At 47.0% G+C, this 14,304-nt stretch overlaps 1 protein-coding gene across 1 annotated transcript; it reads left to right on the top strand.

The window, feature by feature from the left end:
• The first annotated feature begins 12,136 nt into the window (after positions 1-12,136).
• LOC100837533 lies at positions 12,137-14,304 on the top strand. Its single transcript, XM_014896135.2, has 4 exons — positions 12,137-12,472; positions 12,592-12,789; positions 13,168-13,383; positions 13,533-14,304. Exons 1-4 carry the CDS (start codon positions 12,416-12,418, stop codon positions 13,797-13,799), a joined length of 738 nt encoding a protein of 245 aa, XP_014751621.1. The 5' UTR covers positions 12,137-12,415; the 3' UTR covers positions 13,800-14,304.

The raw sequence follows: 14,304 nt of genomic DNA, 5'->3' as shown, positions 1-14,304 counted from the left end.
AGGCAGAGAGAGACGCGGGGAAGCAGAGAGTCTACCTCTCTTATAAGCGGGGGCCACGGTGACGAGGACGCTCGTCAATGGGGCGTCGGTTTGGGGCTTATTTTCGATCCAGCCAACCGCTGGCGGCTGCTCTCGTCGCGCCACGTGGCACGTGCAGGGAAGATTTTTTCTTTTCTTTTCGGAAAGGCGTCGTGTTTTGGCATTGCGACTCGAAGGAGTATACTCGTGACGTCGGTCCTTCTCTCGACAGGGAAATGCGCGCTTAATTTCCATCGGAGTCGTAGCTAAAAGAGGTACTATCTGACCCTGCCGCCATAGACTTCAGGAGACTTGGTTGCTGCGTTTGTTCGCACTTCCGCAGAAACGGAATCCGGCCGCACGCAAGTTGCAAATATACGGGCGTTAAAACAAGAGAAAGCTCTACAAGGAACTGATCTTGCCGCCGAAAAATCCAGCACCCGCGGAAGGGAATCGTGAGACTGTTCCTAAAGAAGGAAACAAGAGAAGCAAAACCCCAATCTCATCTCGCTCTAAATGAGAAAAATCAAATACTGACAGTAACCCATGCTCCCTCCGTCCTATATTGACTGACTCAATTTTGTCCAAATATGAATGTACTTATATCCAAAAAATATTTAGATACATGTAATATTTCGTCACTTAATATGAAACGAAGCGAGTATATAATTCGATCGTTTACGGTGCATATATTCAAGTCGTAATTCTAATCATTGTACCACATGCGCATGCCCGCATCTTCCATAATGATTAGATTAGGAAAGATGTGTGTAATCTAGAGCGGCCTACGTTCAACCCAGCTTGCTCTAGCGCGAATTACACACGTACCCACAGTCACACATCATCGGTTGGTGGACGGCGGAGCAATCACCGGTTCTTGGGTAGGTTAATTAGGTTACCCCGCACATGGCAACGGCCCCTATATTCAAATGCCCGCTGCATATAAATCCAAGCCGCCGTCGCCGTTGGACACCTTATCGGTGGCAACGAGGATCCGGTGCCAGTAGTGTAGCGTACGCGGCGCTTACTAGCAGTGGTACTCCTGCTTCTTCTCTTTTTCCTCACTGGATTTTCTTAAAAACTAGCTAGTGGTACTTTTAAAGATCGCGATCCTCTGCTCACGTTACTGTGGATGGCTCTTACGATGGAGACAGGCCGTCGCATCGCAATTTTATGCAGATTCTGGTGCATGCATGTTAGGTGGTTAGCTAGCTGCATGCTTAACTACCAGTGGTCTTGGAATGAAATGCCGTGGCATGACTAACTGGCCTCTATATTTCACACAGTCCACATTGATTCTTAATGAGAATAATATCACGCACAGACCCCGCTAATGCTCACCAATGCACCTAGTTACATGTGTTAGACATGAATAAGATTGAATAGTACTGTGCGGCCTATTGGTTTAGGAAAGCAACTCCCTAGCTAGCCTTGCCACCCAACTTCACTGGATCACCATTTCGCCTACCGTTGCTCTTCCCACTAGACCATCTCTAATTTATTTCTCTCTTCGTCCTCATCCTCTTTGCACCGACGTCCTCCTTCACTCCTTGCCTAGCAGTTTCTCGACCTACTCTTATGTCGAGGGATGGCCTTCCTTAAGTCCAAACAATTAGTGGGTCTTTCTAAATCTAAAGGTTGCAGCTCTTCAAAAATCCGGCCCGGCCCTCGACCATCGATTCCAAGATGGACTGTCTTTTCCGTGCTTCATGGTGTACCAAGTGGTTCACTGATCAGCGGCTCATGGTGCATGGCGAACCATTTATCTTATCCATCCACTTTTTCATTGCAACCGCCTATCCTTTTCTTCTCTTCTTTTGACCCTCTTGTCATTTGGCAAGGTTTGACTTCTTGGGCCAATCCTTGTTGGTTTGATCACTGCTAGTAGGCACCTTGACGGCTTGACCGATAGGCTTTTGTTAACTTGTTCGTTTGCCACATAGAATTTTGGCCCGGCCTATATGTAAGAGATTTGTTAGTGTATCGGGACAAAACACAACGGTGACCCACCCAATCACTAATACACAATAGCAATTATTCTATGTCGCGAAATTAAGAGCCGGTTAATTACTCCCTCCGTCCAACAATAAGAGTCATATTAGGATTCAGTTGACCAAACTTTTGACCACAAATTACTTCATGAATATATGACTGATGTGATCAAAATCATAGCCATAAGCAAATATCCTTGAGTATGAATATAATGGATATGAATCTATGTCATATAATTATTTATGAATAGAGTAATTTATGGTCAAAGCATTGGTCAAACGAAAGCTAATATGTCCCTTATTGTTGGACGGAGGTAGTAACATCTTTGTAGACGTCCTCAGATGAATAAGTTTGTTTTATCTACGGACTAGGAAAATTCGGCTCTATTTTAGAAAAAGGAGAAGGAAAATTTGTTTTTTTTCACTAAGATGAAAGGAAGATATTGCTAGGCTTTACCAAGAAAAAGAAAAAAACTGGTAGGCCCAGCCCGCTCCGCACAAGCAATAGTGGCCCATCATCACAAACCTAATCCGGTAGGTTTTTCAGTTTGGGCCGATCAGATGTCCAAATTAGCAGGCCCATCAGACGTCTCACGCACTTCCTTTTTTCCTGACATGATCTAACGTAACTCCGCTTTTCTCCCCTTAATCTTATCCTTACATTACTCCCGGACAAGGATGTCAATCCGCTCCCATCCAATGCGCCGTCGGAATCTCACAAACATTTCAGCTCAGACAGAAAAAAAGCTTTTACAACGACACCTCTCCAACCGAATTCAAGAACAGCAGATTAAACTGTGAGATAGAAATATGGCCACAGCCAGCAACGAAGCGCTGGCGATTGGCGACACTGACATACACAGCCGTATCAGTTTTGCTTCCTCCGCACTCCACGGCCCCCGCCGCTCTTGCCCGAATAAACTGGCCTAGCGTGGTGACAAAAGCCGCTGCAGGACGGTGGAACCCAACAAGACCAGGCGTTTTCTAAAAAAAAAAAAAAAAAAAAACAAGACCAGAACGCAGCTATACTGGGGGAGGATCGATCGATAACTACCTGCGGCTTCAATCAGAAGCGCAGTCTAGCAGCTAGGCTTCAAGGCTCGTAGCCCAGGAAAAGTTGCTTGACCATTGAAAAAAAACGACGGATTTCTTCACGTCCAAGTTATTACAGCTCCCGGACAGGACAAGGTCGCTGTTCCGAAGGCGGGCGTCCCGAGGCGATAGATATTCGCTCGCGTCCGTCCGTGCAGGCCGGCGCCGGTGGCCTGTCGACGCGAAGGGCACCAGAAGTTTCAGGGCCAATAAACGTGGCAAGAAACGTAGGACAAGCTGGGAGCTGCCGGCCGGGGTGACCATGTGCGTGCAAGCTCGCGACGCGTGCGGCATTCTCTCCCCTGGGGGTCTCGCGTGGCGGCTCCCCGTACGCCCGTCGATCGATCGCCTCGCCTTCACGTACACTTGCTAATAAACCCGGCTGTCCTCTTGTTTCTTTTTCTTTTTCTGGGGGCTCCGCCCCCCGTGTGATCTTCTTGGGCACGCACCTGCCTAGCACAGATTACTGGAGGTTGGAGCTGAGGTACCACGCCATCATGTGAAGCTGGATTGGTTCCAAAGTTCTTTTTTTCAACAATGTGGATTAGTAGCTTGAAAGTTGACTTGACTAGAGATGCTCTCGTACTGGTATTTTTTGTCCAGGGTCAAGCGGGTCAGTACGTACAGCCATCGAGTTCAATATTAATGCGGATGAACGGCGCACGGGGTTTGGACTTTGCGTCGCACGGACTTGACCAGAGCGAACCCTGCATTGTGATTATGGAGCCATTAACTATTAGCAGCACGAACGTTGAACGGTTCAACTGGTACTGCTAGTGCGCTAATTGAGCACTCTTCAAGTATTTCAGCAAATACGTGTGCACGCACACAGGACACAACACTGTGTAGTATTAAATTTCGAGACAAAGCACCGGGCAGGCAGGCAGGCAGGCAGACAGGGGCGCAGGGTCGGGATAAAAAAGAAGCATACTTGAGCAACAAGGGGAGAGCGGATCGAGCAGATTTGTCAAGACCTCGCTTGCAAGGAAAGTGCCATCGGCCATCGCCTGACACCGGACGGATGCACGGAGCAGCGACACCTGCGACGCCGCGTCAATCGTCATCGCGGGCCTGAAGTTGCCATCATTCCAAATATCCAATGCAATGCATCACAATTGCCGAGAGCCCGAGAGAGGAAGTTACGAGGAAAAAGCCCTCCCCGGAAGCTAGCCGCGGGATTCAGGACACGCGCGCAAAGCAGCGGCCGAGTTTAAACTAATCGGCGCGCCACGCAATTAGGCACCTCACATCAGTGCGAGTGCGACCATCGATAGAAATAACCCATTTCCCCGGAACGGTTCATCACAACCAATCATGGCGTCGCGTCGTTTGTTTAATTATACTTGCCACGGTCGGCTTCATCAGCCACCTCGCCGGAGAGCCAACCGCCGCGCGCTACGTAGTACAGTACGTGACCTGAGGAGGAGTTCTGGTTGCGTCTCCTTCCTCTTTAATTTCTTTCCCGAAGAGCCCCGATGACGGCAGTATCCATCTCCAATGGTATAGCCTAAAACAGTGCCACATGGGGACAGGAAAGCCAAGCGTCCACAGCTAGAATACTGCCGCGCGTTATTATCGGCTTGTCCGTATCCGGACGGTACTCCAGCATTATCTATCCGGGCAGCCGCCATGAAATCAGCAAACACTCGCACAACATGTTGTTTGTCCGCATGCGGCCCAATGCCGTGGCGGGGTCAATGCTTTTCCATCACTACGGTACTAGCTACCGCTACATCTCTTTTACCGGAAGTAAAGTGTGCGTGGTGGAGTTTTCACTTTGCCGTCGCTTTGCAAATGGTTAATTTCCCCCTAGCTCACATAGCTACGAAAAGATCAGATCAAAATCATGCCAACATAACAGGCGGTACAGGACTACAAAATACAGCATGTCTATGCGCTAATTAATATGGAATGCTTTCGTGGTGTTAACCAGCCCGATCGCCCGCCAATTTGTTTGCTGGAAAAGTCGCCTCGTCCTTGGAATTGAACGGCTGGGATGAGAGATTGCAGTTATGAAGCTCCAACCCCGGGTGCAATGATAGCATGAGTACCCAACCGATGCATCCTTTCAATTAGATTCATATCACTAGCTACCATTAGATCGAGCTCCTCTTTCTGAAAGCATCCGCTTCCGGACGGGGGTCCCAGCGAGACGACGGAACACAAAAGAGGAACAAAGTATCTTTCTAGATGATTTATCGATCTCACGAGCCAGGGCATGAAAAAAACTTGAGGAAAACTGAATAATGCACGCAGTACTACTGCATGATGAGATCGAGGTGTCTATGTAGAGGAAGGGAAGCCCTGTAGCCAGCGGCCGGCCGTAGGCTTTTGAGGTGTCTTTCTTTTCCCCGGGAACGAGATGCTGTCTCACCAGATCAGATAAGAAAAATGGGCCGGGGATGGCCGGCGTGACCATGCACTCCTATATGGCCTACACCTTCAAGCGTGCGTACCGTCGGGCCTTAGCTTCTTCTTGAACACCCACTTGCAGCCTACTGGCCTACAACCGTGGGGTCGTTCAGATATCTCCCAAGTCCCATTCGAAAGAATGGAGTCCATCTCACTCTGGACAGTTTCTTTCCAGTCATCTGCATCCGGAGATGCATATCCTCTGCAATGGTTTTGAGAGTATCCTCCACAAGATACACAATAAAGTCATCACCGAAGGATTTTGCAATCCTTCGTCTCTTACTCCTGGAAGGATCTTCATTGTCATCCTTCTCAACATTATCCTCAGGATGTTCAGGTTCATTATCAAATGTATTAGATTCAGATATGCTAGACTCAGTTAATATTTCAGAGGAAATTCTAGCAATGCTATTCATATCTTTCATAGGAAAAATATTCTCAAAAAATGTTGCATCACGAGATTCCATAATAGTATCAACATGCATATCAGGTACCTCGGATTTAACTACCATCTATAGTCCACGCTCCGCTGAGTATAGCCTAGAAAGATACAATCCACTGTTTCGGTCCGACCTTGCGTTTCTTGGGAATTGGAACGTTGACCTTCGCCAAACATCCCTAAGTGCGCAAGTAAGAAAGTGATGGCTTTCTTCCAACCCACTCCTCGTAGGGAGTCTTTTCTTTATTTTTGTTTGGAACTTTATTCAGGACATGACATGAAGTCAGTAGCGCCTCCCCCCACCATGCCTTAGACAAACCGGCAGTGGCTAACATGGAATTCACCAAGTCAGTCAGCGTGTGGTTTTTCCTCTCGGCGACCCTATTTGATTGGGGAGAATAGGGAGGCGTCCTCTCATGAATAATACCATGTTCCGCACAAAACTCATCAAATACATTGGAAAAATACACGCCACCACAATCCGATCTAAAACGTTTGATCTTTCTATCCAATTGATTTTTCAACTTCAGCCTTATAGATTTTAAAGTAGTCTAAAGCCTCATCTTTAGTTCGCAACAAATAAACATAGCAGAATATAGTAGCATCATCAATTAACGTCATGAAATATCTCTTTCCACTTTTTGTCAACACACCATTCATCTCACAAAGATCAGAATGTATGAGTTCTAGAGGTGCCAGATTTCTCTCCTCGGTTGCCGTGTGGGGCTTTCAAGGTTGCTTTGATTGCACACAACTATGGCACTTAGAACCTTTGACAATGGTGAAAGTAGGAATTAAACTCATAGTGGATAGCCGAGACATTAAACCAAAATGACATAAACGAGAGTGCCAAACACTTGCATTATCATTAACACTGTCACAAATATGGTTCACTGACATATCACTAAAATCAGAAAGGGAAAAACGGAACAAGTCTCCGCACTCATAGCCTTTACCAATAAATTGTCCATGTTTGGACACAATACATTATTAGACTCTAAAACTACCTTAAAAACATCTCTGCATAAAAGGGAACCGCTAACGAGATTCTTGTTCATGGAGGGGACATGCATCACGTTCCTTAGCCGCACGATCTTTCCCGAAGTAAACTTCAGATCGACTGTACCAACACCACGAACAACTGCATGCGATCCGTTCTCCATCAACACGGTTGAATCCCTTCCATGCTTGTAAGAAGTAAACAAAGAGATGTCAGAACATACATGAACAATAGCACCCGTATCAATCCACCAACATGGAGATTGAAATACTGAAAGAACAGTAGGTAAAATACCGTACGTGTTAGTGTTGCTAGCGGTCACGACGTTGACAGTCTTCTGCCCCCTTTTCCCTCTCCGATCTGCACGATCAGGACAGTTTCTGGAAAAGTGGCCGAGCTCTACACAGGTGAAACAATTCATCTCGCCTTTGTTTACTTTCTTCTTCTTGAAGGTAGTAGTCTGCGCAGGCTTGTTGTTGTTAGCAACAACGGACTTCTTCCCTTTGTTCTTTCCGTTGCCGCGAAAGTTCCTCTGTACCATATTGGCGTTAGACGGAAAATCAGCAGCCTTCTCAGTGGTGTCCTTAGCCCGAGCTTTCTTTTGAACATCAAGGGACAGTATCAGTTGTTCAACTGATATCTCTTGTCTCTTGTGTTTTAGAGACGTGGCGAATTTCCTCCACGCGGGAGGTAACTTTGCAATAATGCACCCAACCACGTGCTTGTCGGGTAAATCACACTTGAGAAGCTTGAGCTCTCTCACAATGATCTGTATCTCATGCACCTGTTCAACTACAGAACGGTTATCCACCATCTTGTAGTCGTTCAGCGACTCCATGGTATACAGTTCACTGCCTGCATCGGTTGCATCGAATTTAGCAACCCGTGCATACCACGGCTCCTTCCCGTCTTCTATGTGCATATACACATCACAAAAACGGTCAGAAAAAACACTCAGAATGAATCCTCTAAAGGCAACATTGACATCCTGGAAATTTTTCTGAGCTTCCTCAGATAAATCTTCCTCTGGCTTGCCGTTTGTCACCTAGAATACTTTCAAAGTCTGCAACCAGAGCATGGCCTTTGATTGCCATCTCTTGAAGTACATCCCAGAAAATTTATCCGCTTCAATGCATCGGCTAAACCCATAGTTAAATCAGAAAATTGCATACAATAAGGTTTTTGGATTGTTGGAAAATTAAGCAATTTCGAGAATAACAATTCAATGAATGATTCCAGAATATAGATCATGACGACAGTAGCAACTAGCAGACGCATCTTGAAAATACTAGAAGTATTAAACAGCCCAACGAACAGCAATATGAACTCGCAAATCATAACTAAACAACAGATCGAATCACAATGTACGTACTGTTGCGGTGGAGAGGAAGCTGTTGCTGTTACGTTCGCTTGACGAAGAAGACGGCGGCGCGTCGCGCACCCGCCGGATCGAGAAGGCAGACGACCCGTGGTTGCAGGAAAGCGAGCAGTCGCACGGAGTGCTTCCCAAAAACCTTATTCGCCCTCTCCCGTACAGGATCGCAAAGGCGAAAGGTTCCGGAGACCTGCTCTCCCGATCGCTGGTGCACGCCGGCACTCGAGATGAAGTAGACTACGACGACGACGCAAAAGCGAGAGACGGGTGAAACCCTAGTGCGGTTGTGTTGCGTACCGATCGGAGGGACGGCCGGCTGTATATATAGTCACGCAGATATAGGTCGGTTCGGTTTAGAAAACATGAACCGACTCCATAAAATCTGCACGCGTCCGTAAAAGATTCCAAAAATACCTCGCACGCGTGACGAAAAAATAAGAGGCCCGTCCCCGCTCCGGCCCGGCACGACTCGATCCATGAAACGCGGCGCACGCGTCGTGACGAGGCGAGAGGTGGAGGAGGAGCGCGCATGGGGATTTCCCTTACTCACTTGCTCAATAGGTGAGAAGCAACATTCTTTATATGTTGATCTCACTCACTATAAACTAGCAAGGTGAGACTATTTCCTTCCCACTCTCCTCATCCCACTTCATGAACGGGCATTTGAGATTTTTCAGAATTTATTAAAATTGAGTTTGGTCTGATCAGGCCCACGACACAAATTCTAACAATGAACACATAAGAGTAGCTGTCAAAACATAAAAGTCTAAATCATTGACACGTACGTTAATTGGTCTCCGGAATACGGTTGATTTCCTTCATACAATAACTTCAGAGTTCAGACTTCAGGCCATGAATCAGGGGGTCGGTCGAAGCGCGTCACGCTTATATCATAGACCCAATAATGCGTGCATAATGCACCTAGCATGCAAGATGGACTTTCAATTACTCAATGCAGGAATGATTTTTTTCTAAATAAGAAAAAGAAAACTTCGTGTCAAACTCTTTTCTCTTTCGCAGTAATTTGCCAGTATTTTTCGTTCTCGTTTCCTCGCCAGCTTGATCCGATTTGCTTTATCATGCTGGGCCTGCTGGCGAGTTGTTAATTGGTCAGTGCATCGTCATCAACGTATGGATTAGGACCGGTTCCAAGAGACGATGTGATGTTTAACCGCAACATGATTAGTTTATACGAGACAGGCGTTGTTGTAACCGACCTTTAATCAGGTAGGAGTACATAATTCACGAACGCCAAATTTGCATATCACATAGGACTATCTAACAGTGATTCCGTGGAAATGATCGTTCATTCTGGAAATTAATCAACTTGACATGAACCGAGGAGGCCTTATGAAAAAAATGAACCGAACAGGAAGAAAAAATTCAAGGAAGCGCCTCCTGCTTGCAGAATTCTTTTGTGTTTCTACACCATTATTATATCCCCGTATCATGCGTGATACTTCTTATAATATCAAAACAAATCATATTCATAATTATTTGTGAGATGATTGACCGAACCTTGAGTAGTATAGTTTCCAGGTGATGATGCATTCGTCCTTCAACAATTCTTCTGAAAAAAAAGGCCCTGTTAGTGTGTTCCACAGTTCTCTCATGCATGTCTCAGCTATAGATCATCTGGAGCATTAAAAAAGCATCAGCGTATAGTACACAAATAGTCCAAAGGCGTTAGAGTAGTTGACCAAACTACCGAATGCCGTACCTGGCTTTGAAAGAAAATCTATAAAGGACGCATTCTTTTTTGTTCATTAACCTACTACATTACTTTCCAAAACATATGATACCAAAAACCACTTGCTTCGTTCCAAATTGGCCAATCAAAACATATAGTCACTCCGATCCGAGGAGGTACTAGCTAGTGATCATATATCCCCCCAAAAAAAATGTTTAACCACCGGTTCTATATCATCGACAAGAAATCATCAAGAAAGATCCAACACCTTATGTATAGGAGGGAGGCAGCCATTTAGATTTCTCAAGGAAAAAGGCAATGGCTTGATATCAGACCTCTTCAAACACAAAGACATCAAGCACAATCATGGAAGCATAATTCAATTCAATTCAATCCGTGCATCATGGAGAGCGAGCGTGTACCATACATCAAAATATATAGCTATCATGCAAACAGCCACCGTGAAATCTGGATGGGAGGTAAAAAAAAAAGATTAATCCAATTTCAATGTAGTCGGGTAAGTTAGGGCTTAAAATGGGCCTCAGTGAACTTTACCATTACATAAGTAGCTGAATGACCCGTGCATTTGTGCGGCTAGACCCACTATAGTTTTTCCTCACAATTTTTTTATATAAAATTTTGTGGCAGTTTTAGTTAAGTAAAATTAGATTCTATTTCTATCAAATTTTTAGTGGTTTTCTTTTCTAAATTGTCACGGTTATATGTGTACTTCTGTCCGGATATTTTTTTAGATCTAGACCGTTGTATTCTAGGCGAATGTTGTGACTTCTTGTCTTTTTGTTTAATTATATACTCCATCTGTCTCATATTAAGTGACTCAAATTTGCCCAAATATGAAAGTATCTATAGCTAAAAAATATCTTGATACATGTAATATTTCGACACTTAATATGGGACGGAGAGAGTAATAGATCATCAGTCTAAACTAGTATAAAAAATTAATCAACAAACATAAGTCATATTTTTTGTAATGCCCGCCGGAGTGGCCAATGGACACTGGTGCGGACGTTTGAATTAATTGTTTTTTTCTTTTGCTTTTTAAGATGCATAAACATGTTTTTAGGAAGGATTTGATCATATATGATCAAATTTGCAATGAGTGGGTGCATAGATCGAAGTAGGATGAAACAACAATATACTCCGTAGGAGGCAGGAAACAGGATCTATCAATACGAAAGCATCTTAAATTCTTAACAGTGATCAGCTATACCCGAGACACCATCTAATCGAGAATGCGAAAGGAAGCATCCGATCCCTCTCCCCGTCCACTTGTCTTGGGGTAAAATTTTCTTTCAGACATCCGTCCACTAGGGGTAACTAAACAAACCGAGTGGACGCCATGGTGAATTTCCTCCGCCTTCAAATGCATGCGCCCCTTGGTGGCTAGCTAATTAATTAGCTACACTCAAGTGTGCAAATGGCGAGGTTAAATTAGTGGTAACTTTCCCGCGGAGAGACCGTGTCCCGGGGGTGCTCTTTTGGCACGTACCGGTGGTGGAGCAAAGCTAATCTTACCGGTGACGAACGAGGAAAGAAACCGCACGAAGCACCAGGCATAAACTAAGCATCAAACAAAGCAGGGAAAAAGAAAACAAAACGTAGTCGGCCGGGTCCGGATATTATTATACCAGCGGCGTAAACCCAGACCCGTACCCAGAGCCAAACGACGTCAGTGCTGATGGAGGCACCGGCAGAAACGGACTGCACGCCGGTGTGAATTTCTCTCGACAGGACAGCACGGCCGTCCACAGGCGCCACTCCTCCCTGCGCGGCATGAAGCTCCGGCCATTGGCCACCACCTCCCACGATGCCATCGATCTCTGGGTTTATTATCAAATCAGCCGTTGGATCTCTGCCGCCACGGAGAAGTACTGGAATTTGGAAGGGACTAGATTCGTCTCCCGAAGCGTGACAAGGCGAGGAGAGAGTGCCCAAAGTCCAAGCCGGGTTCGCCGCTGATGCCATCCGGGCCGGGCGGCGGTGCAGCGACCCGGGACCTGTTTGTTGGGAGCGGATAAGAACGGGCCAAGGTGGCTCGCTATGGAACAAACACTTCCCCTGAAAGCATCCTTTCCCTGTTGTGCTGGTTTACTTACCGCCACTGACCGCCACTGCTCATTGAGCTGCTGCTGCTTGCAAGTGCTGTGTGCTGTAACACTTGCAAAAACCTTTCTCCGGTCTACAAAGACCTCAGCTTTCCATCCTCCTCCACTTCTTTGTTCCAAAGCCGCCCCCGTTCTCCCTCTCCTTCCCCCCCCCCCCCCTCCCCCTCTCTCTCTCGTCTTCCCCTCTTTTCTTCTCTCGAATCCTCTCCTCAGCCCGGCATTCTCCTCGCTCTGCAGTCCGCACCTTGCTGTGTTTGGGGTTCAGCATCCAGATGGCATTTTACGACGAGTCGCCGCCGCTCAGGATCAATACCAGAGGCGGCCACATGGTAACCCCCAACTCCTTTTGCTTCTGTGTTTGCTTTTTTTATGCGTGTTGAGCAATTGAATGCTCTGTTTCTTGCGGTTATTGGTTCGAAACTAATTAATGGTGAATCGAATGCGGCAGGGAGGAGAGCACGACGAGGCGGAGAACCAGCGGTGGCCGCCGTGGCTGAAGCCGCTGCTGGCGACGAGCTTCTTCGGGCAATGCAAGCAGCACGCGGACGCGCACAAGTGCGAGTGCAACATGTACTGCCTCGACTGCGTCAACGGCGCGCTCTGCTCCCAGTGCCTCGCCTACCACCACGGCCACCACGCCATCCAGGTGAGCTAATCAACCGTTCACGGCATTCATTCTTCTTCGTTTCTTGACACTGGATTCATCGGAGACGGAGAAGATGCCGTCCATTTCCCTTTCCAGTTTCCCGTTGAAACACACAAAAGGGCGACGAGCCGAGGAGGCTTCTTGCCTTGAACGGAAGAGTAGCCAGTAGTCCCTCTCTTGAGACTTTTAGTTGCATCCTCCACCAGCTAGCTGCTCCCAACGGCCTCTCTTTCCTCGCACGCATCCGGGAAAACATCCGAGGATTTGGGGGCATAATAACTAACTTTCTTCAACTGGCAAACGAGAACACCACCCCTGTTCCATTCTCCTGCTTCTCCTCTCTGACGACGATGCCTTGTTTGGATTTGTGGTTTGCAGATAAGGAGGTCCTCGTACCACGACGTGATCCGCGTGTCGGAGATTCAGAAGGTGCTGGACATCACCGGCGTGCAGACGTACATCATCAACAGCGCCCGCGTCGTGTTCCTGAACGAGCGCCCCCAGCCGAGGCCTGGCAAGGGCGTCACCAACACCTGCGAGGTCTGCGAGCGCAGCCTCCTCGACACCTTCCGCTTCTGCTCCCTCGGCTGCAAGGTACATACAGTATACCATTCAGTCAACGCCTATTCGATCCAAGATTAATTGCTTCGATTCAGTTTTCAGTTCAGTTTGCCAGTGCTGATGCGGCGGCATTGTAATACTAATACTCTGTTGATTAATTGTTTGTTTCTGTGGACGCGCAGATCGTTGGCACCTCAGGCGAGTACCGCGGCAGGAAGAAGCACGCGGGCGGCAAGAAGAGGAAGCTGAAAAAGGGCGCGGCGGCAGCAGCGGCTTCGGACTCGGAGGACTCGTCCACGATAACCGGCGGCGGCAGCGACAAGAGCAGCGTGGTGCAGAGCTTCACGCCGTCCACGCCGCCGGCGACCGCCAACAGCTACCGCTCCGCGAAGCGGCGCAAGGGCATCCCGCACCGGTCGCCGTTCGGCAGCCTCATGGTGGAGTTCTGAAGACTGAAGCAGAGCAAACTCCCCATCTCCGAGACAGAACGGGAGATGCAATGGTACCACTACCACTGTAGCATACACATCCACATATCTATCTCTAGAGTTTGCTGTTCTTACAGTAAGTACACAAGGAGCTAGCTAAGCAAAAATAACAGATCCCCCATTGCACCTCTGCGCTTCTGGACGAGGAGGCCGGTGCAACGCAATGCGGGTTAATTAGTTCCTACTTCTTCATAGTTACTGTTACAACACGGTTACTGTCCTAGTAACAACGGTTTGGGTTTGTTGATCTCCCCGGAAGAGCGGGAGGTAGTACTAGAAGAAGTTACTCCGTCGTAGTTGGCTCATAGCCACTAAGTTTTGCGACTTCCTTGTTATAGGTGTTCTTAGGTGTGCTTGATATGGCTAGATGTACATATATGTATGTATACTTTATCACAGATGGGGAATGGTGTTCATATTTGCTTGTGCTTTCCCTGTAATAAAGTTCGGAATGCTGCTCCTGAAA

Source organism: Brachypodium distachyon, chromosome 5 (assembly GCF_000005505.3).
Source record: "Brachypodium distachyon strain Bd21 chromosome 5, Brachypodium_distachyon_v3.0, whole genome shotgun sequence".
Taxonomy (NCBI): Eukaryota; Viridiplantae; Streptophyta; class Magnoliopsida; order Poales; family Poaceae; genus Brachypodium; species Brachypodium distachyon.
Note: the sequence above shows the minus strand (reverse complement) of the source record. Positions and strands in the feature narration are given on the sequence as shown.